This window comes from Mirounga angustirostris, unplaced genomic scaffold (assembly GCF_029215605.1).
Source record: "Mirounga angustirostris isolate CCGP_5_RB_7025 unplaced genomic scaffold, mMirAng1.0.hap1 SCAF_8, whole genome shotgun sequence".
Lineage (NCBI taxonomy): Eukaryota > Metazoa > Chordata > Mammalia > Carnivora > Phocidae > Mirounga > Mirounga angustirostris.
The window spans coordinates 112,457,925-112,483,122 of NW_026991716.1; the positions used below are offsets into that span (position 1 = coordinate 112,457,925).

The 25,198-nt window shown below is 39.0% G+C and overlaps 1 protein-coding gene across 12 annotated transcripts in view; it reads left to right on the forward strand.

Annotated features, from left to right (window-relative positions):
• The window catches only part of L3MBTL3 (L3MBTL histone methyl-lysine binding protein 3), a 179,108-nt gene that overhangs the window by 83,684 nt on the left and 70,226 nt on the right, over positions 1-25,198 (forward strand). For all 12 annotated transcript variants that reach the window (XR_010413760.1, XR_010413759.1, XM_064598093.1 and 9 more), the window contains 2 exons: positions 6,758-6,907; positions 18,922-19,001. Coding sequence is in view for 10 of the 12 variants with exons in the window: in XM_064598093.1 (XP_064454163.1) it covers positions 6,758-6,907; positions 18,922-19,001 (230 nt within the window). In the remaining 2 variants the exon portion in view is untranslated. The remainder of the gene's footprint in view (positions 1-6,757; positions 6,908-18,921; positions 19,002-25,198) is intronic.

Sequence of the window (25,198 nt, forward strand, 5' to 3'; positions counted from 1 at the left end):
CAGAGTTAGTGGTTGGCCGAGCCTCGGGGAGGAGGAGGGTGCGTGTGGCTCAGACAGTTGGCAGCTACCGTCAGCTGCTGCACTCGTCCCTTCTTCTGAGCCCTTTCAGCTGGCTTTCCAGAGTCTCCCTGACTGTCCTATTTACAACACTCAGAGCTCTGGGTCTGGCAGGGTATTAATCCTTAACAGGCACAGCCTGTTTTCCATTTCATTAGTAGACTGTGGAATAGCTGCAGCATCATGGATATTCTCTAAAAGGGTCATTTCAGTGGCGTTTACTTTTGTCCTTGCCGAGAATGCTGTGTTTAGGAAAACATAATGAGAAAATTCTCTTTGGATTAATTTGCGGAGAAACTGCATAAATCAAAACATGCATTCTTTGCCTAGATAACAAGGAAAGTTGCTCTTTTAGCAAGAATAATCAGTTTTATGAACACATAAGCAAAAGGCTGTGTTTTGACTAGCAGTTGTTGTTAGCGTCTCTGAAAAATTATAATAGTTGAATTTGATGTAAGAGATGTTAGAAATAGAACATGTGTCTCAGCGATGAAATTTGAGAATGTGATGTTTTCAGATGTTGAAATGTAAATAATCAGTGAGTGAGTTGAGTGTGGATGTTATTCTTATCTCTAGGGATATTCAGTAGCCAGATGGCTCAATGCTCTCTTTCTAGCAAGGGAGCATTAATCTGGGTGGTGTCGTGGTGTTTCCCTTTGTCGATTCATTTGTTTCGGCTACTGCAAGGTCAAAGAAGGGGAGGAGATTAAAGGAGAACTAAAGTTATATGAAAGTAGATATTCTGCATCTCTAGTGCCTTCAGAAGTGAATCTTTTCTATGTAAGATTTGATTATGGAGAAAATAAATAAGAAAAAAATGGGGAGTATTTCCAACAACCTCTAAAAGGTCATTGTAAAGTCCATGGAAAGTTTTAAAAATTTGAACAGACACCTGCAAACTATAAACATCCTATTGATTCAACACCCATCCATCCCTGCATTCCAACATATATTTACTGAGTGCCTGCTTTGGGCCAGGTCCAGGGTTAGGTGATGGGCCGCACAGACGAGAGGGTCCCTCCCTCTAAGGAGGCCAGTCTGGTGCAAACAGTTTTTCGTAGAGGCATGAATGGGGTAGCACCCTTTCCCTGAGGGAAGCAGAGAGTCTCCACCAATGAGGCATGTTACGGAGTTTTTAATGCTGTTGTTTATCTTTGCGGATGCTCTTTTACAGAATAGCGGTTATGTGTTAGTCTGCTTCTCCTTTTTGAATAATGACAACAGGTGGGATTTATTGATGACTTCCTATGTTCCAGGCACTGTTGTAGGACTTAATCTGTGATCCCACCTAATCCTCACAGCAGGTGCTGTTCTAATCTCTGTTTTACAGGTGAGGACACGGGGTTGGAATAGTTAAGTATGTGCCCAAGGATCAGACAGTGGCAGAACCAGAATTCATCCCAGGCTTGGATGGCACTTCAGTCTCCATTTGTAACTCCTAGACTCTCATGTAAAGCAAGTGGCCTGATAGAGCTGCCTCAGGTTTTTGTCATGACAGAGTGTGAGAACGATTATGCGATCACTCAGAAAACTGAAGATATTACCTAATTGTTTAAATTGTATTCACAGTTACAAGGATTTTAAAGGTGGCAGTGGGGAGAAATGAACAAGACAGTCTGTCCCCCTTTCCTCATAAGCTGGACCAATCTTTTCTAGGAGAAACTGCCTCCTTAGAGGGGTCGGTGGGATATTTGTGTGCAAAGCTGATACGGAATTATTTGCCAGTAGAACAGGGTGTACCCTAATAAAATCCTTATGTAGATAGCTGTGTAACCCTACATGAATTCCTTCCTGTGCTCTCTGAGGAACTATGTCGTGGTAAAGAGTTACGTGTATGTGGATACATGTGTATACCCATTTATACATGATACACACAGCTTAGTACATGAGAAACTAGAGATTATAAGCCTAATGAGAACCCACTTTCTCTACAGAAGTTTGATCAGCACTGGTGAGTTATAAAGTTAGTAACTTTTAAAACTGTATGAACCTTGTAAATTTAAGAACAAGGAAACTGGCAAAGAGGTTAAGTAATGGCTCAATGCATATTAGCTCTATGACGGCAGTATCTTGCTCGAAGACGGTACTCAGAGGGATTTCATTGTCAGAGATTACGGCTAAGGGCATTCTTTGATATTGCAAGGTACTGTTTGCCCCCATACAGTGTAACAGAGGACAGCCAGAGTTCATCATCAGACTCTGCCAAGAACTGATAAAGTGACACTGAGCAAGTTCCCTTTTTAAAGCCTCAATTTCTATGTCTGTAAAACAAGTGTTAGACAAGGAACAACTTCCCAGGGTTGTGGGAGTTAAACAAGATAATGCAAGGAAAGCACTTAGCATGTATAATGCAGTTGAGCCGTGGAAACTCTAGTATTGCTCTCATCCTCATTTTACAAGTGAGAAGACACGGTCTCACAAGTTGTGCATACTCTTCAGTAAGTGGTGGATAGGGTGGCAGAGCACCTTAGAACCAGGTTCCTGACTTCTGTCTAAGGGATTGCCCATGACTTGAGCACACTTCATTTGCATTTTGTGGCATACCTTTTTTTTTTTTTTAAATCACTATCCACTTCAGGAACCAGCTGGCTTCCTTCTCTACCCCATAGCAGGTGTAAAAATGTGAGGTATGTAAACCCATTTTACTTCTCTCAGGATTCAAAGGACGAGAGGGTGTCAGCATAAAATTGATAGCTGCTCATGACGGGACTCCCTTGATAGATCAGCCTGGCCCATTAGTAAATCCATGCTGGGAGGGCTGTGCTCGCTTCCCCTGCTTGAAGTTGAGAGTTTGAAATTCCTCTCTGGCCCTAACAATCCAAAAAGGCAGATAGTTAGACAGTAGGTCTTATTTTGTTTTGCAGCCTTGCCTTTCTGTGAGCTGTACAACTTTGTATGTAGTGATCTTAGAGAGATCTATTTTTCCTTTACTTAGTCAACAAATAGGTGAAGGGACTGTTCTCATAGATCTTATATTCTAAGACTTCTAAACTGTAACTGTTCACTCTGTGTGTAGTTGGGGATATGCAGCCCATCTTAAGAATACTGTGGGTCTTCCCAGTGTGGGAGTGGGTGGGGTTAAGAACAGGACTCTCATTTTCTTTGCTTCATATCTGATAAAACCCTAGGGTAGATATATAGATAGATCTTCAGTAATTGTAAAGCCAGGTGTTTAACTGTGAGTGAAACATGATGGTTGCAGTATTTATAGGATTAGCAGCATGCTGTTTGTCAAAAAAACCAAAGAATTATATTTAGATTTTTTTTTTCTTGCTGTCACAAAATGCAAGGAGGTAAATTTGTCATAGAAATACACAATATGAGGAAGAAAGGATAACAGAGTTAAAGATGACAATCTGAGGCTTAGTTAATATATTTCCTTTGTCAGAAACAAAGATTCAAAAATAGCAGGAGGAGCAGGTTGTATTTCTTACCTTTTTTCTTCAGAAGAGGGGAGTTCATTGAAGATGATGAATTTGGTTTTAAACATGTTTATTATGAGGCAGCCCTGGGTCATTTATATTTTGTCTGAAACAAGATAGGTGTAAGGCAGGGCTCCACGTCCCTCAGGGGAACCACAGGGAGCAGGGCCTCTCCCCCTTCCTCAGGCCTGTGGCACTTACTGTGTGGGCAGAAAACCGAAATGTAGCCAAGCAGATGCTACCACCTGGGTCTTCCATCAGGAGGAGTGATGTGAAGGCAGGTCACACTTGGTGTTAGCAGTCTCTGTGGAATTGGGGGTTGGGCAGGTGTGGACATGGCTGAGGGGTTTGGGGAGCGAGTAAGGGCCACAGCCCCAGGAGCCCCCCATCCTGTGTAGACTGTGTCTGGGGAGGAGAGCTGGTTGGACCTTTCTTCCTGACCAAGCCTGACTACTCAGCCTTCCTACTGACTTGTCTGATGCCCTTTAGTAAGTTTATTTCTGCTCAACTTAGAATTGGTTTTTGTTACTTATATCCATAAACACTAATTAGTACAAATATCCCATAAAGGATTCCATGAGGTACTTGAAGGATTCTTGTTCAGAAGAGACATTGTGGTTGGTGATGAATTCTCCCTTCACATCATTGCTAAATGAATAAAAATGAGTTAAAATAGTATGCCCATTCGCAGTAAGATAAATGAAATAGTGCGCTCGTCTTACTGAGTTACTTTGTTGCTGTGTGACATTGGGCAAGCAACATCTCTACTTCATTGTTTAATAAACAGTCCACAATTCCTGATGTTGTCCCCAGATCTGCTTCTCTCTCATCATTCTCATCTCCAGGGGGAAAAAAAAAGAAAGAAAAGAAAAGGTATCCCTATGACCACCCAGGTCTTCAAGCCAGAAACCTACAGACCATTCTTAAATCCTTCTTTAATGTCATTCCCCATCACCCATCCATGCACAGGTTCCTTTGGAGGGATCGCAGAGGTACCATGACCGTTCAGCCACCCAAATCCAAGTCACCATGATGTCTTTACAATTACATAACTTCTTTTGCTCCAATTCTGTCCCTTTGAGATCTTCGCCCCCACAGAGCACCCTGGGTGATTGTTTTAAATTGTACATCAAACCATACCATTCCCTTATTTGAAGGTCCTCCAGTGGCTTCACATCAGACGTAAACTAACCAACTGAGCTCATGACCCATGACCATGGCCTACCAGACACTACATAATACTTCCCCTGCCGGCCTCTAGTGTGTACCCTCCCCTTGCTCACGCACTCGGCCGTCGATGGTCTTCCCCCGCCACACATGCCGAGCTTTCCCTACATTTGTGCTCTTCTTCCCATTTCCCAGAATGCTCTTGCCCTGTGTGGACAGAGCAGGCTTCTTCCTGACCTTGAGGGCATTGATCAGATGCTGCCACTTCAGGGAGGCCCTTCCTCACCACCTGGGACAGCCCCATGTTCTCCTTTAGGCCATACCCCATGGCATGTGTCACTATGTGAGGCTCTCTAATTTGTTTGTGCAATTGTGTAGTGCCCATCTTCCCCCAGAATATCAGCCCCATGAGAGCAGAGATCTTGCCTTTTTATTTTCCATTGTGTTTCCAGTGCCTAGAAAGATAATTAGGACTTAATAGATACTCGATAAATACTTGTTGAACAAATGAATGAAATAATTAAAGATTGAAGTCGCCTAAGCATTTTAAGCCTAGTTTGTCTCATGAAAAGCCTTCCTCATAGGATATTGTAAAGATTAAGTAAAATACTGTGCTTAGCAAAGTGCTTGATATATAGTGAGCGCTCCATAAATATTACTGGTTATTGTTTTTGTTATTGTTGGGTTAGTATTATATACATTTATGTCAACACATGATCAAATGTTATTTACGTTTATCTTTTGCATAGATAATAATGTAGAGTAGCATGTAGTTAAATAAAATAAAGATTGTATTTTAGCTTATAACGTATCTGTGATAAGTTTTATAGGCCATTATCAGAATCACTTAGTTTTCAAACTCTTCCCTCCTCCTCCTAGGAGAAGGTATCTGATTTTTTTTTTGGTGGAGAATAGACATGCATTGTTTAAAAAATTTTCCCTGGGTGATTATCAACATTCCCACTATCACCTAGAGAAAGGAGAAGACATGTAAGACACTAATATAATTTTTTTAAAGATTTTATTTATTTATTTGTCAGAGAGAAAGACAGAGAGAGAGCACAAGCAGGGGGAGCGGCAGGCAAAGGGAGAAGCAGGCTCCCAGCTGAGCAAGGAGCCTGATACGGGACTCGATCCCAGGACCCCAGGATCATGACCTGAGCTGAAGGCAGCTTAACCGACTGAGCCACCCAGGCGCCCAAGACACTAAAATAATTTATCTAAGAGCCAACAATTTCCAGATTTAAGGAGGCTTCCTAAGACCAGAGGGGCAAGATGGGCAGGTAGTTGGGAGGGTTCATTAGGTATTGGAGGCCTGAGATACAGAGGTTGCCCAGTTGTTCTGGAGCCTGGAAAGCTGAGGCCTAGGCAGAGGATTATACTGACTTAACATTGATTTAACAATTAGTGACCTAGATTTCCTTTACTTGGATAACAGGAATGATCCCCATATGGAACCTGAGAGACCAGCCAGGGGTCCAGAGGGCACCGATAGAAGGGAAATGAGCTGGATGGGTTATGATCCAAGTTGGCATCTGGGCTCCTTTCATATCAGAAACAGGATTAACTACAGATTGATATATGTATTGCCTAGGATATCAGATGTACAGCTGGACCGGGAGCTAGGAACATGGGGGAACCCCCTTCCTTTGGAGGGACAGCTGTTATAAAGGAAATGATATGGCCAGTGCAGACCCTGAGTCTGGAGGATCACTTTAGGAAGCAGATCTGTGCCATCTGTCCATCACCAAGCCTCCAATGATGTCTTAAGCATTTCTCTCTTGGGGCTGATTGTTCCTATAGATATGCATAGGCTCTGCCCTGGACAATACAGAGGGGATCCTTCATTGATCATTGCTCAGTTCCAAAGATTTCATCAGATTGCATCTAAACATCTATCTAGTGCAAAGACACATTTTCTATCAGATATACTTAAATTATGTCTTAGAGATAAAATATTTCATATTTATGTGTTTAATCATACATATACACATATGTAAATATATATAACATTCAATTAAATTTGGGGATTTTATATTCTATAGCCTGTCATTTTAATTAGAGGTATGTTCTAATGGGAATGTTCTTTTCTTTTTTCTTTAATATTTTAGTGCTGCCAACTGTCCCTATTCAGAAATCAATTTGAATAAAGACCGAATTTTCCCAGACCGTTTAAGTGGTGAGATGCCTCCGGCTAGTCCATCATTTCCAAGAAATAAAAGGGCAGACACAAATGAAATCTCTTCATCTCCTGAAATCAGGTATTAAGTGATAATATTAGTGTTGTTTAGAAGTACTCTGGTTGAAAGAGGTTTTCTATCTCAGATGTTTTATGTTCTCTGTTATCTTTTCTTGGACATTATTGAAAATGCATTTGATTTAATGTAAAATGATGATGGAGATCAGTAGTGGACTTAAAAAAATTAGGCAGAGAGTTTATACACTTTTATAAACATGAGACAGGCTTTCTTCTTATTTGTTCATCTTTTAGTTGAAATTTTTTGGTGTTAGAAGTTTAGAAATTCCAGTCATTTTACTTCATGCCAGTTCATATTTCCAAATGAACTGATCAATGTCTTTATAGAGCCATCCTTTATGAGAAAGATGTCAGATTTTTGTGAAGAAATGTACATTATTTCTTTTTCATGCTCATGCCAAGCACTTGCATATGTGTTATTTCTTTTAATTATTAAAATGTTAATTGTACTGCATTTGACCCTTGAATGACATAGGGGTTAGGGGCACTGACCACACAATGAAAATCTAAGTACAACTTTTAAGTCCCCAAAAACTTAACTACTAATGGCCTAATAGTTACTGAAAGCCTTGCCAATAACGTAAACAGTTGATTAACACATATTTTGTATGTTATAGATACTACATATGGTATTCTTACAATGAAGTAAGCTAGAGAAAAGAAAATGTTATTAAAATCATAAAGAAGAGAAAATACACTTACAGTAGTATATATATATTCATTTTTAAAAAATCCATGCATAAGTGGACCTGCTTAGTTCAAACCCATGTTGTTCAAGGGTCAACTATAGAAGCTCAGTCATTTAGTTTTGATTTCACTTGTAGAGTGAGTTGGAATGTTAAGCTCAGTGGATTATTAAGTAAAGAACTAGATTTTGTTTGATCTTTAAATAATAGGTCTGTGCCCTTACATTAACTGAGGATACTACTAAAAAAGAGAGCAGATTAGTGGAAAGATATTCCTTAGTGCTTAGGTTTGGGGAGTTTCTTCTATGGAATATTTTATTTATTTATTTAAGATTTATTTATTCATTTGAGAGAGAGAAAAGAGAGCACGCTCATGTGTGTGAGCAGGGGGAGGGGCAGAGGGAGAGAGAGTCCCCAGTAGACTTCCCACTGAGTGCAGAGCCCACCTCAGGGGGATCCCATAACCCTGAGGTCATGACCCAAGCCAAAATCAAGCGTTGAATGCTCAACAGACTGAGCCACCCAGGCACCCCTTTTATGAGTATTTTAAAACCTAAGGCAACATAGTTTTCTATTTAAATATTTTATAACTTCCATTCTTATGGATGAGCCAGGTAGACATTTGGATTAATAAATCTGATCCTAAATTCATAGCAATGCTATTGGAGTAATGGCATTTCACGTCTCAGTATCCTTATAGAAAAGCAATTTTATCCTATGGCTGGGGTGAGCTGTAACTTCTTTAATTATTAACCACAAGAGGATGACTTTTTTTTTTACCCTTAAAACTATGACTAATGTAACAAACTCATTTTACCCAACCCAGCACTCCAAAATGAGGTCATACCATGTGAGGAAATTTACTTTAAGACAAAGTACTAATTCATATAGTAATAATTACAGATACAGAGTTCATTGACTCTGACTCACAAGGTGGTAAGACTACCTAGCGTTTAGATTTCAGAAGCCAAGATAGTGTTTAAAATATAAACAGAATACTCCGAAGAGCGGGCAGGTCTAATCTCACACAGGCTTTTCACTCACTAGCTGGGCTCCAGGCTAGATTCCTAGGGCCAGAGTTTCCTCTCAGCAGAATCTCCTTGGGATGATTTCCTAGGGTCTTCTTTAACTCAAAATTTATGTAAAAAAAACTGTAGTGGATTTGACCATTTCAGTGACCTGTCTTCTCTGAGTTGTGGTCATGGTTCTTCATGTAATCACCCGGATTTAGGGAACAACCTCAGACGTTTTTAGTTTTCTGTATAGCCTATCACACATGTTTCATATCTAAATAGTTTTTCCTGTGTCATAGATTTTTAGCTCACACTGTCTTTTGAGTCAGTGAATTCTGACCTGTCATTACTTTGTGTGAGTGAATACTTACACTTCTTTGTATTAAGGTGAAATTTCTTCAAGTGATCTGCTTCCATTTGGTAAATGAGTGTTCCACTGTTCATGGTTTTAGAGACTTTGTTTAGATTTCTTCTTGTCTTCATCTTTCCAGATTTACTGTTTTTATTTTTTTATAACTAAAAATAACCTGAAAGATTTGATTAGTCACATGCAAAGGAAACATGAGGGAGATGATCGAAATGACCCCTCAATTTTTAAGGTGAACATTTTATTCTCACTGTATTTTTTATGCAGAAGAATTTTTAAGAGATGGTTGCAGACATTTTGATGTTCCAACCTCAATGCTTCGTTAGGCGTACTTGAAAAGGCAATATGTTTCAAAATAACACAGATTGATTTACTCTTTAAAAATTTTAATTTCTTCTTTAACATTTTTGAAAATTGACTTCAGATTACTTTTTTCTGCAGGCAGTCACTGGTTCTCACAGCAATTGCAATGGCACTGGGTATTTTAGATATAAATGATCATGAGGTGGCAACGTAGTAAATGCTAACAAATAAAAGAAGGGTTGTTAAGGAAAAAGTGTATCTTACGGCTTGAGGATGGTTGATTTAAGGTAGAATTAACAGGGTAGAAGTTGGCTGGCTTCTCTGCTGTGAGTAAATCTGTGTGAATATATTTAATATTTTTTTTCATTTTGTAAGTAAATATAAAATTTTTGGATTGTTGATTTGTTTAACCTGGACTTAAGAATGTGAGCTGTGCAAAGCTGTGAGGGCAGTGACTAATAATAAGCCCTCAGTAAGTATTAGTTTATATTAATGGGGCAGGAGGAATAGGTTACTTATTTGTTGCACAGCATTCTTTTCTTCTGGCGGAACAAAAGAAAGAGTGGCCCATTTCTTTGATATTCCTGAGTTAAACTTTGAATACAGCACTCAGGACAATTCTCACAATACCACATTATGTTCTCTCTTCTTTTCCCATATTCATTTCATACATGGATGGAATTTTTCATTCAGGTTTTAACGCATTTTCTTTGCGTCCTTTGTAATAATTTGCTAAATTTGGTAGCCAGACTCTACTGTTTTTTGTTTTTTTTTAAATGCACTTTAGCACAGCAAGAGACCGTTCGCACCCCCAGAAGTGGACCCTGAGACAAAGATTCAGTTGCATGTGGTTTATTTGGGAGGTGAGGAAGACCTCGGCAGGGGAGTGAGGAAGCGAGCCGGGGAGGGGAGGGCCGCCAGGGAAAGCTTTGTTGCCACACCGATTACCACTGTAGACAGCAGGAACACAGTCCTGCTGCGACCACTCTGGGAGTCGGTGTAAAACACACATCTCAGAGTTTGCCCGCCGTGCGCATGAGGGAGCTGAGCCATTTAAACACCGGTTACCTTCAGTCACAGAGCGAGGCTGCCCGGGAGGGAGCACACGGTAATTCCCCGGCACAGCGGGTTCAGCAGCTGGAGCCCCGGTTAACCCTTCAGGAGGGCGGAGCAGGAGAGACCGTGGGAGCTGGCCCCCGTGGCTGGAAGGGGAGTGCCGTCCACGGAACATGGGCCGGGCACTGACCACGGCTGCTACGCCATCCCTCCCCCCCGTAAACACACACCCATTTCAAATGCGAGAGGGTCACCAGAATGAGGACTGTGCTGGCTTTGCTTTTGACCTGGAAGCCGACACAGCCCGGCCAGATAAAGTAACAATGCGAGGAATGTGTATATCCTTTTCATACCATAACCATTATTTTAAGGGCAAGTTCACAGGCCAGCTGCTCAGGCTGGGCCTTGGGACAACTAATGTTCCACAGCAGTAGCTCCTAGACTTTGCATCAGATTCCCGGGGACCTTCTCAGAATTCAGATTTGGGGGCCCAGGCCAGCCCACCAGAATCTTCCAGGCTAGAGCCTAAGAGTGTGCATTTAAAAAATGTGTTTGGGGGTCTGTCTCCCTGCTTGACACTTGCAGTGACTTTCCATTACTCCTGAAATTAAGTCCCCAATTCTAAGCCTGGCCTGCAAGGTCATGTGTTCTCTGGCCCCTGCCCAGCTCTGCCAGGCTCGTTTTTAAACTTAATGCTTCAACACCATGGTCCTCAGACATCCTTTGCACTCTGCCTAGAGCCTCCAGACCTGCCGTCTCTTAGCTGGTCTCTCATCTTGCAGGCTTCAAGTTCGCTATCATTTCCTCGGAGAAGCTCTATCTGATCTGCTGGAGTATAGTTCAGGTTCCTCATTACGTGCCTTCACAGCACACATCCCGATGCTGCTGATGGTTCTGTGTACGTACTTCTGAGTCTGTGTACTTTGCTTGACAGTAAGCTCTGTCAGGGCTGGGGCCACATTGTCTCTGGTTCTCTGAGACACCTCCGCACTGAGCATGCTACCTGGCACCCAGTAAGGACCCAAGGTGACCTTGAATCATCCACCAGCCTTCAAAGGAGACAGATGAGTTGTATAACCTAAGAGGCAACAGCTGTATAAACTTCTGTTCTGGTAAAACAGCTACCTTCCCAAGGTTGTAAGATCTCCACACTGGATATCTATTAAATGACTAGATGAATCCCCCAAATACACTCTTTTATAAACTTCTCAGTGCTTCCAAAAATGTTGTTGTTTTAATTCCTGTCCCACTTAGAAAATGATACCGCAGAAAAGACAACATTTATATGGCACGAAGGGAGTGAATGGGGCTGCCTCTGATGACCAGATGAGGGCACTTGTACCCAGGGACTCAGGGTGTCCTAGCTGGTAGGCTCTGCCCTACACTAACATAGCTTCCCAGTGAGTCCTTTTGCAGGTATGTTAAATATTTAAATCTGTTTTCCTATAGCAATATGTCAAACCCGAATGGATGGTTGGGTTATGAGTGAATTCCTAATGTGTATTTAGATAGAAATGTGAGGCTGCAATCCTTTTCCAGTTAGCCATTGATTCGTCAGGCCTGTAAGGAGTGTGTGCCTTGTGCCTTGTGTTTTCAGTGAGATGTTTTTCTCCCGGGGGTTGGGGGGGCGGCGCACAGCAGCTCGTCTCTGCCCTCACAGCACTCCTGACCACGAGATGGTGAGGCAGGGGCTCTCCCCGTTGGTGACGGTCTTTTCCTGGGGACTGATAACCTTAAGTCTCTGCATTTCTACTGCTGAGTAAAAGTATGTGTATATTTCTCGGTCTCTTAATAAAACCTGGGTTGCAAACATTGTTTTGCATCAGAATCATCAGATGTTTGTTAAAATGCAGCTTTCAAAGTACCATCTCCAGAGATACTGATTCAGGAAATGTAAGGTGCATCCCAGTTCGTTTTTAACAAGCACCCCCAGGAGATGCAAGTGATCTATATAGTAGGCTTTGAGAATTATTATTCAATATAAAGACCCTTCTCTGGAGTAATAATTCACAATGTGTTACCAATTGGAGAACATCGGCATCTATCCCACATAGGCTCATTCTCGTGAAATCTATCCTACAGCTGTTTGTAACTGTGTTTCTAAATTAGGTGCTATCTCTATTAAAAATCATGGAATGCTTTAAGCTCCCATGTTGTTTAAGCCTGCTGAGACATAACCACAGAAACACAGTAAAGCATGTTTTAAATATCTGCTAAATGCTTGTGTTACCTTGCAAGGCAAATGCCCATTGCTAATCTAAATCCAATGAAAAATTTCAGTCTGTTCAGATCATTATAGGCCATTAAAAAGGCTTCTCAAGTTGTAGGACCCATGTTTCTACTCAGAATTACAGAGAGCAGTTGTAGAAATTGCAAGTATTAGTCTGATTTATGTTTCTAGGATGAATCCAATTTGCCAGTCATACCAAGAGCTAGTCTGTACACTTGAGGAGGGCTTTATTAAACAGATGGGAAAACAAACTGACATAAATATGAAACTATAAGCATATAAAAATCTCCTTACTTTGCAGAACTGCAAGATCAAATAGAATAACATTAACTTAGAGCCAAAATTTCTAAAAGATTACAAATGCTAATTAAGAATCTTTGGGAACTTTATTTTGCTTTTTGAGGCTTTCTGAGCCTGAGGGTTTGATGTTGACAATTGGAGAAAGTCCTTTTGATGACTAGGCATTACCTACCCATGTAAAAGCCTGTTTCCCCTTTTTGTCAATGGGCTGCCAGGTATGGATCAGGAGCTGTGGAAGTTTAAAAATATTCCAGCTCTTGGGAACCTGAGTCAAATTTATGGGGTTGTTTGTGTGCACCAGAGAGAAGCTCAGTTTTAGTTAAAACATTCTCAGTTCTTGTGCCAAACACTGTGACACCAGGGCAACCATTCAAAGTGTAAGGAAGAGATGACTCTGTAATTGTTGTATGCCTGTGAAGTTGTTGGGCCAAAATTATAACAGGGTCTCATTTTATCCCCTCGAATAGCACTAATTCCTGACTCAGATGACTCTTTTATATATAGTGGAAAAGCAGTGACACCTGGTTACTTTTCTTTGACAACATGAAAGTAATGCAGTCTTGCTCTTCTTATAATATATGGCCTTTATTCCCCAATACTCACCTCATTGCTTAGGGCTTTACATTTTATAAGAAGATTGATTAGTTAATTGCTCAATTAGTTTTTCTGGAGGGTTTTTCCTTGGCATTTGATAATATCCACTGTTTTGACTAATTATATTACTTTTCATCATTAACATATGTTCCTTATGCTAAATGATAATTTAATAGGCTTATTAATCAAAATGTTTTATTTTTAGTCATTAGATAAATAGTAAACCATGTTTACCTCTCTTAGGCCATGTTTATGAAAACACTATAAAAACCACTGCTGGGGGTGCCTGCGTAGCTCAGTCAGTTAAGCATCTGACTCTTGATTTTGGCTCGGGTTGTGATCTCAAGAGCCGTAATCTCAGGGTCCTGAAATTGAGCCCCATGTGGGGCTCCGCACTCAGTGGGGAGTCTGCCTCTCTCTCTCTCTCTCTCTTCCCCCTCCCTCCTCTCTCTCAAAAATAAATCTTTAAAGACTATTCAGATGTTAACCATAGACATAAAAGTTTTAATCCGACTGGTTTTATTTGCCATCTTTTCTGAGTCCTTTTGAAGATGGTGACCTTCTTGTACTGAGGCTGTGGATGCACACTCTCCTCTTCATTTGTAGGAGGCATTTGGAGACAGTTCAAGTAATCTTTTATAATTCCTCTGAAGTATAAACCCTGAGACTCTCTTTCTTGGATTTTTTTTCCTGTGAGTGACCTCAGCCCAGAAATTAGGGGAAAAAAAGTTGCTGGGGGCATGCAAAAAAGACCTCCTTTTCATGTTCAAAACAGAAATTCCTACATTATTTTACGGCCCCAGCTACATTCATTGTGTCGCCTCTGGTTACTAGGGAGTACAGGTACTTTTCAGCTCTAACAAAACCCCTGTGAGACTAGAATAAGCGCTGCTGGAGAGAGAAGGTGGGGTTATTTCAAGCTAGGAGCCAAATCAAACTCATGCTGGATTTCGAGGGATAGCTGAAATCTCTGAATTGAAGCAAAATAATTGTTTCACATTTTTTTCAATATTGTTTTTAACATACTGGGGACTGATGGAAGCATAATTGGCTAGGGATTGTTTTTAAATGAAAAATAAACAAACTTGAAGAAATATAGCTATTTGCATTCAAATGCATCCTGTTACTATGTATTTACCCTTCTGATGTTTGTTTTGCTAATAATTACTACAAAGCATATTTAGAGTAAGATAGACATTTAAAGCATGATATGTAATTACAGAGAAAAAGAGGTTGCTGACTCATAAAGAATACATTTTTGCACTTGAGTGGATTCCACTGTCTTAATTAAAAACCTAAAGAGTATTCTTCAGTAAGGTTTTAGCTATGGTTATATTTCAATTCAAGCTAAAGAAACGTTGAAATAAATTGGTTCTTGAAAATTCTAAGATCTCAAGGGAAATCTCTGTATTCCAGGTACTTTTCTAGGTGTTTTTACCTACATTAGCTCACTTAATCTTCACAGTGCCTTATGTGGGGTGAGTGCTGTTCTCACATCCCCATTCAAAAATGTAGAACCTCTCGTGGTTACAGATTACACAACTAGTCAATAGCAGACCCGGATTACAGCCCAGGCCGTCTGGCTGCAGTCTGGCTCGTAACTTTGACTCTAAAAACTATTTTAAAACTTGAAGAAAACAGGTGACAGTGGATGATTTTATCCCCAAATAGAAGTAATTCTTAAATAGTAGAAGCTGCCATGTATCATGCTTCTGCTTCTATGTCTGGCTGTGGGCAGCATTTTGTATTCATTATTTTATTGAGTCCTCAAAATGCCTGTGAGGAAAGGGATTTATTACCCTCGTTTTACAGGTGATGCAGCTGGGAAGTAGGAAAGTTAAGTAACTTGCTGAAGATCATTTAGAATTAAGTAGCAGAACTGATATTGGAAGGAGGTCTGTTCACTTCCAGAGACCATCCATGTAACCACTCCATGTTCTGATTCCCTAGCCCCCTGCCCAGTCAGCTTGTATCTCCTTCGGAGCTAAATGAAATTGTTGCTAATGGAAAGTGTTGATCAAGAGAAGAAAACAGAGATGTTTTTTGTTGAGCAAAAATGTACTATTAAAATACATCAAAATATGTTTGGTGGTCTTTTTTTAAAGAGAATCTGTTAAGAAGCATATCTGGTACCGTGTTCCAGAGAGATTAATTATAAAGTTATCACAGAGTTGGGGCATTCTGATATAAACGTGTTTTGTCTGTAATTGGAAGACCTGTGCAACTAGAATAACTTTGTGCTTAGGAAGTTGAAATCCTAGATTAAGGATTTCATTTTTGCACAGAGAAAGAGACCCATCATGGCACCTCTTGAGTCAGAATTAGCAATGAAACTCCTCACCTTGTAGGAGAGAGAAATATTGGTTGCCCAACTGAGAAACCAGTTTTTTTAAGGACTTTATTTATTTGAGAGAGAGAGGGAGAGCACAAGCAGGGGAGTGGCAGAGGGAGAGGGAGAAGCAGACTCCCTACCGAGCAAGGAGCACGATGCAGGGCTCGATCCCAGGATCCTGAGATCATGATCCAAGCCGAACGCAGACGCTTAACCAACTGAGCCACCCAGGTACCCTGAGAAACCAATTTTTATTTTAAATAAAATACAAAACAAACAAGAATGAGTCAGATTCTTCATGACTGACCTTGTCACTAGAAGACGGGTATACTGTATTCTGGAGAAATGCAAAGGTAAAAACCAAGTAATACTTGAATCTAATTATGGATTTTGGTGTCAGTAGACCTGGTGCTGTACTTGTTCTACAAATTTGGCATTAACCTCTTTAAGTTTCAGTGGCCTTAAGAACAGAACCTTCTTCTAGCAATTGTTACGAAATATTGGACATGTAAAGATCTCAGCCAGCCTTTGGTGCATAGTATGTTCTTGTAACTTTTCTTATTATTAACTGCTCCCACATTTCTAGATGTGCTTAAATTAGGATTCTGCTCACTTCAGTGGTTCTGTTCATCCATCTATTTGATAATGCTTGTTCTAATAGACTGCTCAGGTGACCCCACTGCCCCACCCCTCCAACTTTCTAGTAAATGAAATATCATGTAGAACCCCCTAGGGGCTTAGTCGCTTTTAATTTTAAGGAATTAGCAGAATCAGTATATTAATTGGAAATAAAACATTCAGTAAACATTTCTTCTAGAGTCCTTTATTTGAATTGTGTTTGGTAAGGATAAATACTCATGTTTATATTCCCAAGTTTATATGGGTTCAGCTTAATGAAATATCACGAGTTGCAGTAGGGAAAATGGAAACTGAACATGCTTCTATAATGAAGCTATATAAATAATATAAGAATAGATGGCTTCCATTTTGCTTCTCTGGGGATGGATTACAGCAGGTTCAGGCCTGAAGAAACTTTTTGGGTCAGAGGTCTTATTTTCCTTTTCTGTCTCCATTCTCTCCTAGCAAATGGTCCTTTTCTTACATTCATAAGATAAACCATTGGCATTGTATTTGGGCATAAGAATACAATAGAACTTTGCTCATACTTAAGTCTTATACCTTTATTTTAATAAAACTTAACTTTAAAGGAATGCTGTGCTTTATTAAAACCACAAAAATGTAAAACTTATCAGTGGACAATTCTGATCATGAAAACAGAAATATTTGAAAAATTATAAGACTTAATTTTAGCCTTTGATCTCAGTTTGTCTTTTTTTTCCCTTTTAACCACTCATTAAAGCTTTTGGGAAATCTATGATGACTAATTAGGAATTTATTTTAACTCTGAAAAATGCCAATTTCAAGTTATCACTGTAATATGTGACTTTTTTTCTAATAAATATTAAGATAGTCATGCACAAACAACTTTTTTCAGTGGTCACAGTACTTACTGGGATAGATTTGTAGACTCAAAGAATATTCTAATTTAATATTAAACAAGTTCAGAAGATCACATAAGCTAATTTTAACATACGAGGCTGATTTTAGCATGTTGTAATTACCAAGTATAACTTTAGCACAGTTTTTACAGAGAAGACAGTTTTCAACTAATGTCCTTCTCCAATTATCAGTGATTTTCTTATTTTTTCCCATATTTCCATCTTACATTTTATGGAATCTTACATTTTATGGAATAAGAGCCTCCAATAATCATTTGATTACTCTTGGAAGAAGATGTGTTTTTATTTTGTATTAACCGTGATTCATCTCCATTCTCAAATAAGCAAGTTTTCTTCAGCATTTGGGATAAGTTGTTTTTAGTATGAACTTATTAGCCAGGGAGCACAGATCTCAATGAAATTTCACATGTGTTTGTGGAAATGATCTAAGAAGTAGTGAACATGTATTTATGGCATACTTACCGTGTTTGAATTGTTGTGTTAAATTATCATCATTCAAATGGAGAATAAATTCGTGCCTTTGTAATTAAGACTATACAGCTGCTTTATATTTTGTTGGGGTGTCTGGTTTCAAATGTGTTTGCTTTTTTCCTTAAAACTTAACAGTAGAAGTATGATCTGGATCTTTTAGAAACTCGGGATATATTTATATATAGGTAACAACACATAAGAAACAGTAGGACATCATAAATGCAGAGTATTATAAGGCATTGAAGTGTGAAACCAGGGATCATAGCCTCGATAGTACCAGGAAATTGGAGAGTGGGATGTATTTTGAACTCTGGGAATGGAAAAATTAGGTTGAAAAATTTTAAATACTTGAAATGTAGCTTTAAAGAAAATATAATTAGTCTGTTCTTGGTTCCCTTTAATGCTGTTTTTGTCCCTGACTTAAGGGTAAAGCTCTGAATTAAGATCGTAATGGATTCCATTGCATTTTAGAGCATTTCGGCATGCTTAGATTAGCCTTGGATCATTCCTGGTCAAAAAGAGTTGGAATCAGTTCAGCCTACACATTTGACCTGATTAAGCCAGGAAAAGCTTCCTAGAATTGAGTTTGATTCTCCTGGGCCAGTCTCAGGCTCAAGCCCAAATCCCAGAGCTGAGTGTAGTGTATATGCTACTTGATTAAAACGGTCTGGAGTTTCAAAATATTTTCTTTCCTTAAATTGTAGTTTTACTGTATAGTACCAAGTAAAATTCTTCATGAATACCTGTCCCAGTTGAAGTTGAGTAGCTGCGTTTGCCAGGATAGTTCACCTTAATACCATTCTTAGCTTTAAAAAATCTCCTTTCTGAACTCTAAATGAAAATTGGTAATGAAGAAAATGGATGTTTATAGATGTTATTACTAGGCGTTGCTTCTTAGTAGAACTGAAAATCCTTTCTAACATTTTAGTGGTATCATGTGTTTTTATTTTGTTGTGTTTTGTTTTTTTGTTGCTTTTTAATGTTTCAAGTTTTTATTTAAATTCTAGGTAGTTAACATACAGTGTAGTATTAGTTTCAGGAGTAGAATTCAGTGATTTATCACTTACCTATAACAGTTGCTGAGGTGCAGTGCTGAACCATCCTTTAAAGTGCATTACAAAACATTGATACATCTGTTTTTCTCAGAGACCAGCATGCTGATGATGTCAAAGAGGACTTTGAAGAGAGAACAGAAAGTGAAATGAGGACGTCGCATGAAGCCAGAGGTAGCCATAATAATCTCATCTTATTGATGGATATTATTATTAATACTCAACAGTCAGAACTTGACTAGAATATAGCAGCCACTTCTATATTAAAGATAAACTTTGTTTAGTTGGTTTATTCTGTTACCGCAGGCTATAGAAGTTTATTGTTCAGGATAAATATACAGTTGACCTTGAGCAACGTGGATTTGAACTGTGTGGGTCCATTCATACACAGATTTTTTTTTTTAATAAATACAGTACAGTCCTATAAATGTATTTCCTCTTCTTTATGATTTTCTTAATAGCATTTTCTTTTCTCTAGCTCACTTTATTGTAAGAATACGGTATTTGATACATACAAAATACAAAATGGTGTTAACTAGTTAGGTTATTGCTTAAGGCTTCTGGTCAACAATAGGCTATTAGTAGTTATATTTGGGGGAATCAAAAGTTATACAGATTTTCAAAAAAAAAATTCTACACAGATTTTCGACTGTACAGAGGTTGGTGCCCTTAACCCCTGCATTGTTCAAGGGTCAACTGTAGTATGTAATTCATAATGATATGGATTCATTTGTGACCTGTATTTACAGTCTTTTTCACATATCTGTGCAATATTATATATAAAGTTTGGGCAGCATTCTCTTTGGTTCTTGTGATATATTTTCTTTGGTATTGTTGATGTCATTTGCTTCATATGTTTAAAACTCACCTCAGAATGTGTACTGAAATCCAAATGGAATTAATAGAGTCTTAGTCTAATACCACAGAATGAAAAGAAAATCATTTGAACAAACGTCTTAAGTTGTACTTGAGAAAGTAATTTGTCTTCCATCTCTGCTAAAAACACATTACAGTGGCTTAACAAGGTAATGAAGTCGTAATGCCTGTAAGTCATAGTATAGATTGTATTTATAACTTACACATAATTATTATTTTTTTATAAGAAAAGGTTAGCCTGATTGGGATTTTAATGATAGTCCCTGGAGACTTTGCTTTTTTGTGTGTATTTCTTGCTTTAGATTATTCTATAAGATTTGAGAACAGCACCTAATGACTGTTTGCCTGCAATGACCTGTTCCATAAGGGAGGCTTTGATTTCCATATCTGATTTTTTAGAAAGCAGTAATTTGTGATTATTTTAAAGGTTACATTCTCTGCTGTCTTCAGCATGTTCTATTATGTTTAATATAACACCACGTACAAACCCTACAGATGGCCAGGGTTTGAATGCCGTCTCTGCCACCTGCTCGCTGTGCGATTTTGGACATGGCACTGAACACACCTCTCCATGCTTCTGGTTCCTTATCTACCCAGAAGCATAATGATGGTAACTCCCTCCCAGGGTTGCCATGGCGATGAAGTGCTTCTGTCACTTGCTTCAAACAGTGCCTGGCACATAGTAAGTGCTATGCAAGCGTTTGATTATTTTAATATGTTTCTGGCCATTTAGAAAGGAAGAAAAACATGTGTTTTATGAGGGTTCTGTCATCAAGGTATATTGGACTCTTAGACAAAGGTCTCAGTCTTTCTTTGTGCATGGTGGTTAGGATCACAGCCTTCATTCCTCTCAGGGCTCCACCACTTACTAGCTGTGCAGCTCGCCCTGGGCTTCAGTTTCCTCCTGTGTAAGATTACTGTAGTAGTAGGTAGCCACATCATTGGCTTATCATGAGGATTCAATGCATCAGTGGCTGAAGTATTAGCTGGTGGGAGTAGTAGAGTAGTAGTATTGTGGAAGAAGTGTTTATTGCCTGGAATTGTCTCATCATTGAAAATTCAGATAGATGCAGAATAGAATCTTCTAGACTCTGACCTTTTTGAGGGAGTAATACTTTGGTAAACTTTTCAGTCTCTTCCTAACTTGGTGATTGATTTAACTTTTTGTTGGATTTGCTGAGCTGATTTTGATCATTTTTTTCTGGAAATGATCTGGAAAATTATTACTCTCTTAATAGAGAATTTGGCTTGGTTAACATTATGATATGCATGGTGTTCTCTCTTTGTCTTTTCAAACTTTGTATATTTTTGTCCTGTTTTTCTCAATTTGAATTGCCTGAGTTTTTCTGTTTTATTCTCTCTGGAAACATTATTAGGATTCATACATAACTCTTAATTATTGTTCTCACCTACAAAGCCTATAGTTCAGTAAGGATATATTATTTACTGTCTTATTTTTTATTAGTGAAAGGGAGAGAGCCTCATAAAATAAGTTGCTCTGAGAATTTTTGCACATATGTTCCTAAGTGAGATTTGACTATTAATATCTCATCCATTTTTAGCCTCTTAAAATGAATTTGGTAAGTTTCCTTATCAAAGTTTTGAAACATTTTATATAAAACTGTCGTAAAACTAATTTCATCTGCAGTGAAATCATGCTGTGATTGCCAACTGGTCTTTAAATCCAGGAAACTTCTTTCAGTTATAATTTCGGTTACCATTTGTGCTCTGTTCTCTCTGTTGACTAGTAATACCTATTATTCTTGAGTTAGAGCCAAGGGATTATATTTTATTTTCAAAATATTTAACAATTGGTTTGTCATCCAACCTTGCACAAGACAGTTAAAATTAACACTGGTCTTTGTACTGGAGGAGAGTTTTGGATGCTCTCCACTATACCAAGAGTTACCCTTAATTGCTGGATCTTATGAAGTCCAGTTAAGGGCCTGGCTGCCTTGGGGGAGGGTGGGAGTGGGATGGGGGAGGGGGCATTGTACCAACCAATATGGAAGTATTTTAGCTTTTGTTTTGATTTTTGAGAGAAAGAGCAAGCGTGCAGTGGGGGTGGGGAGCAGAGGGAGAGGGAAAGAGAATCTTTAAGCAGGCTTGACACCCAGCACAGAGCCCAGTGTGGGCTCGATCTCACAACCCTGAGATCATGACCTGAGCCAAAATCAAGAGTCGAACGCTTAACAAACTGAACCACCCAGGTGCCCCAGTATTTTAGTATTTTAACAACTTACATGTATTTTTGATGTTCTCGGCATATTTCTCAGGTTGAAATATCTTACTTAGCTTCTTGCTCTGTCAAGTCTACTACTTACTGCCTTTAACAGGAATTTTAAGAGCAGTGGTTTCTATTTCCCTCCAATTTCCTACATTGGCTTGTTCTCTTTCATAGCCTGCTTTTGTTTTGTAAAGGTTCTATCCCCTTGAACCTCACTAAAATCATGAAACTCTTCTGTCAATAAATCAATGCTCCTCTTCTGATGTTTTGTAGAACTTTTTGTCAGAGGCTCCATGGTGATTGTTTTCTATTTTAACATTTTTGAGTCCAGAGAATTTTTCCCAGGTCTTTTGTGAAGAACACTTACCCCTTAACGCTCCCATTGGGGTGCTAGAAGAATTCCTCTTGCAAACCTGAGCCTGGAGGTCAGGTAGCTATACTCCACTCCGGGTCCACATTCTTGAGCCTAGTAAATCACCAGGGATCATTCCCAATTCTATCCCTCCAGTGGTGGAAGGAACCCTTCCTAAATCTAGCTGTCTGGGAGGGGTGGTGCAAAGGGTAGGAGAGAAAGCCCTTTGCAGTTTGTGTATTATTTAGGATAGAGGAGACTGAAAAGAAGCCACCCTAAGTTTGTTTAAAATACCAGTAGGATTTAAGACTCAGCAGGCCCATGAGAACTATTTTGTTTGGAGTCATAGAGCAAATTGATATGAAAAAAAAAAACTTCCTCCTGAAAAAGCCTCTCCCCCTCCCCCATTTCTTTAGTTAATTCTGGTTAATTCCATGCAATATGTGTAATTATGAGTCCCCGTTTTTTTATGATTCTCACTGTGCAACTGAATTTGACCTTTGGGGAGTTTAACTGGATATAATTTATCACTTTTTCTCCTTTCTTCTTCTTCTTCCTTTTTTTTTTTTTAAAAACTTTTTACCTTAAAAAAAAAAACTCATTCCTATTATTGTAGGAAAGCGCATTAATAAAGTATTCTATAAACTGGCCTTCAAGTTTAAACTCTTGTACTCCTGGGAGAGGTATAATTTTGTTTTCTTTGCTGCAAGCCTTCTTTCTCATGGGTGGCTAAAATGCAGAAAGAATTGAATTCTATTTTGTAATGTGCTCGATTCTCACTTGAAAAGTCAGGCTTGCTTTTTACCTCCATAGCAATTGGTGGTTTTTTTTTTTTTGGTTGTTAACCTTGAAATGATCCTCAAGTATCTTTCAGCTTGAGTTAAGTCTCATGGAGCTATTTTTATCTCCATTCCTTGATGCTGTGATCCATTTATCTTACCCAATCACTCTTATTGTTCATCTTTTTATATTTAGTCACCAGTTAACTCCATTAAAAGAAAAATTTTTTTTTTTTTTGGTTGACAGATGTATTCCTTTTCTTCTGGCCTTGTTCTTTTCACATTAGGAGCGTATTTTACAGACTCATGGAATATTAGCCTGAAAGGGTATTGACTCCTTTTCATTTTTGCTTTTTATATCCAATACACTCTCAGTGATATGCCTTTTTTTCAAAATAGAAATAATTTCTCTCATTTGCTGAGTCTTTACTATATGTCAGACACTGGGATAAGCATTTTAAAAATATCATGTGATCCTTACAACAATCTTGTTAACTTGATGTCACCAAGATTATAGAGCTAGTCAGTGGCAGAGCAGGAATTTGAATCCATGTTTATCAGACTTTTAAACTCACCCTCTTGACCATGACCCTCTCCTCTGTATTAGGGGGCAAAAGATCCAGGGTCACTATCTGATGCTGCCCTTTTCTCATAGAGTGGCTTTGGGCACGTCAGGCTTCTGTTTCCTCACCTTAAGGATAGCTACCTCCTAGCACTGTTTTGAAACTAAAATGAAGCAAGGCAGTTGGAGGTCTTGGGCTCACTTCTGTCTCTGGCTTGAAGGGCTAGGAATGAGTCAGGCAAGAGGTCAGTGGTAACTTATGCTGTTGGCTTGTCGATTTAGCATTTCCAGACTTGGAAATAGGAACCCCACTCAGAGTGGGATCTGAGTCTGAAAGCAGCAGAGAGGGAGTACTTCTCCTTTTGTCTAGGACTTGCCCTGCTTGGTCAGCCTACCATACAGTGGTTCCACTGGGTCTTAACGGAATGGTCCTGTAGGAAGCAGGTTCTCACACTCCATGGAGGTGAGGACGTCTCTTTCTACTAGGAGACTTCGTGGTTGGTTTAGATGATGTTCCCTATACTGAACATTTATTGTCTTGATTCTGTGTGAAACATCGGAAGATATTTCTTTCAGGATCACCTTTATCAGAAATGACTTCTTACAAGGGTTAATCTTCCACTTCACTTTTTCCTACCTTAAGCCAAATCAGGAATTTTAATACCTGTGTTCTCAACCAGAATTGACAGACATGGTGGGCAAATTTGTAGTGGCAGGTTTCTACTTTGGATAACTACATTATTATTTATTGCACTTCATTTCAAGGAAATCTGCAAGAATATGCTGTATTGACAAACCTTTCACAGTTTCTGACACAGTGTCCATGCTGAGTGAGTGAATTCCATATGGTAAATCATAATCGTAAATAGGAGGCAGGCCTCTACTACCCATTCCCCAGGTATCAGCCTAAGAAAAATATTCCTCATTTGATAATTGTCTAGCAGATGCAATCACAATAAAACCATACATATTTCCACCAAGTTATTTCTCTTACTACTGACACCTAACATTTTCTTGCTTCCGATATTAAGGAAGCCCAGAAATACACATCCCTGATAGTCACAAAACAGTAAAAGCCAGTTAGTTTCTAGACAAAGTAAAAAGGTTCCTAATCATATCTCACTTTTGCAAGGATGAGTAAGAACTAGGCTGGGAAATCCTCCCCGGGCTGTTCTGTGCCCAATGGTACAGAACTGAGTAGCAGTGAAGAACTGTGGAAGCACAAAACCAGAAGCCAAAGGGGAGCGGACAAGGACTTTGGTAAATTTTCATTTCAGGGAACTTCAAAACATACAGAAAACTCCTGTAAAAGTGTTATTTTCCAGGCAGATAAATAGTTTGATAGGAGGGCGGTAAGAAATATGACTCTAGTAAAATGACGGTGGCAGAAATGTCTTCCAGAACAAAGGGTTTGTTTTATGAAGCACATTGTGCACATTCAAACCTACTCTTTCTTACTCATGGCACTGAGCCAGCTACTTGAGCCAAAGTCTTTTGCATTTATTTTAGTCTGATCACATGTTAAAAATAAAAACCTGGAGTCACATTTCTATGCAATTTAAGGACTCAGGTACA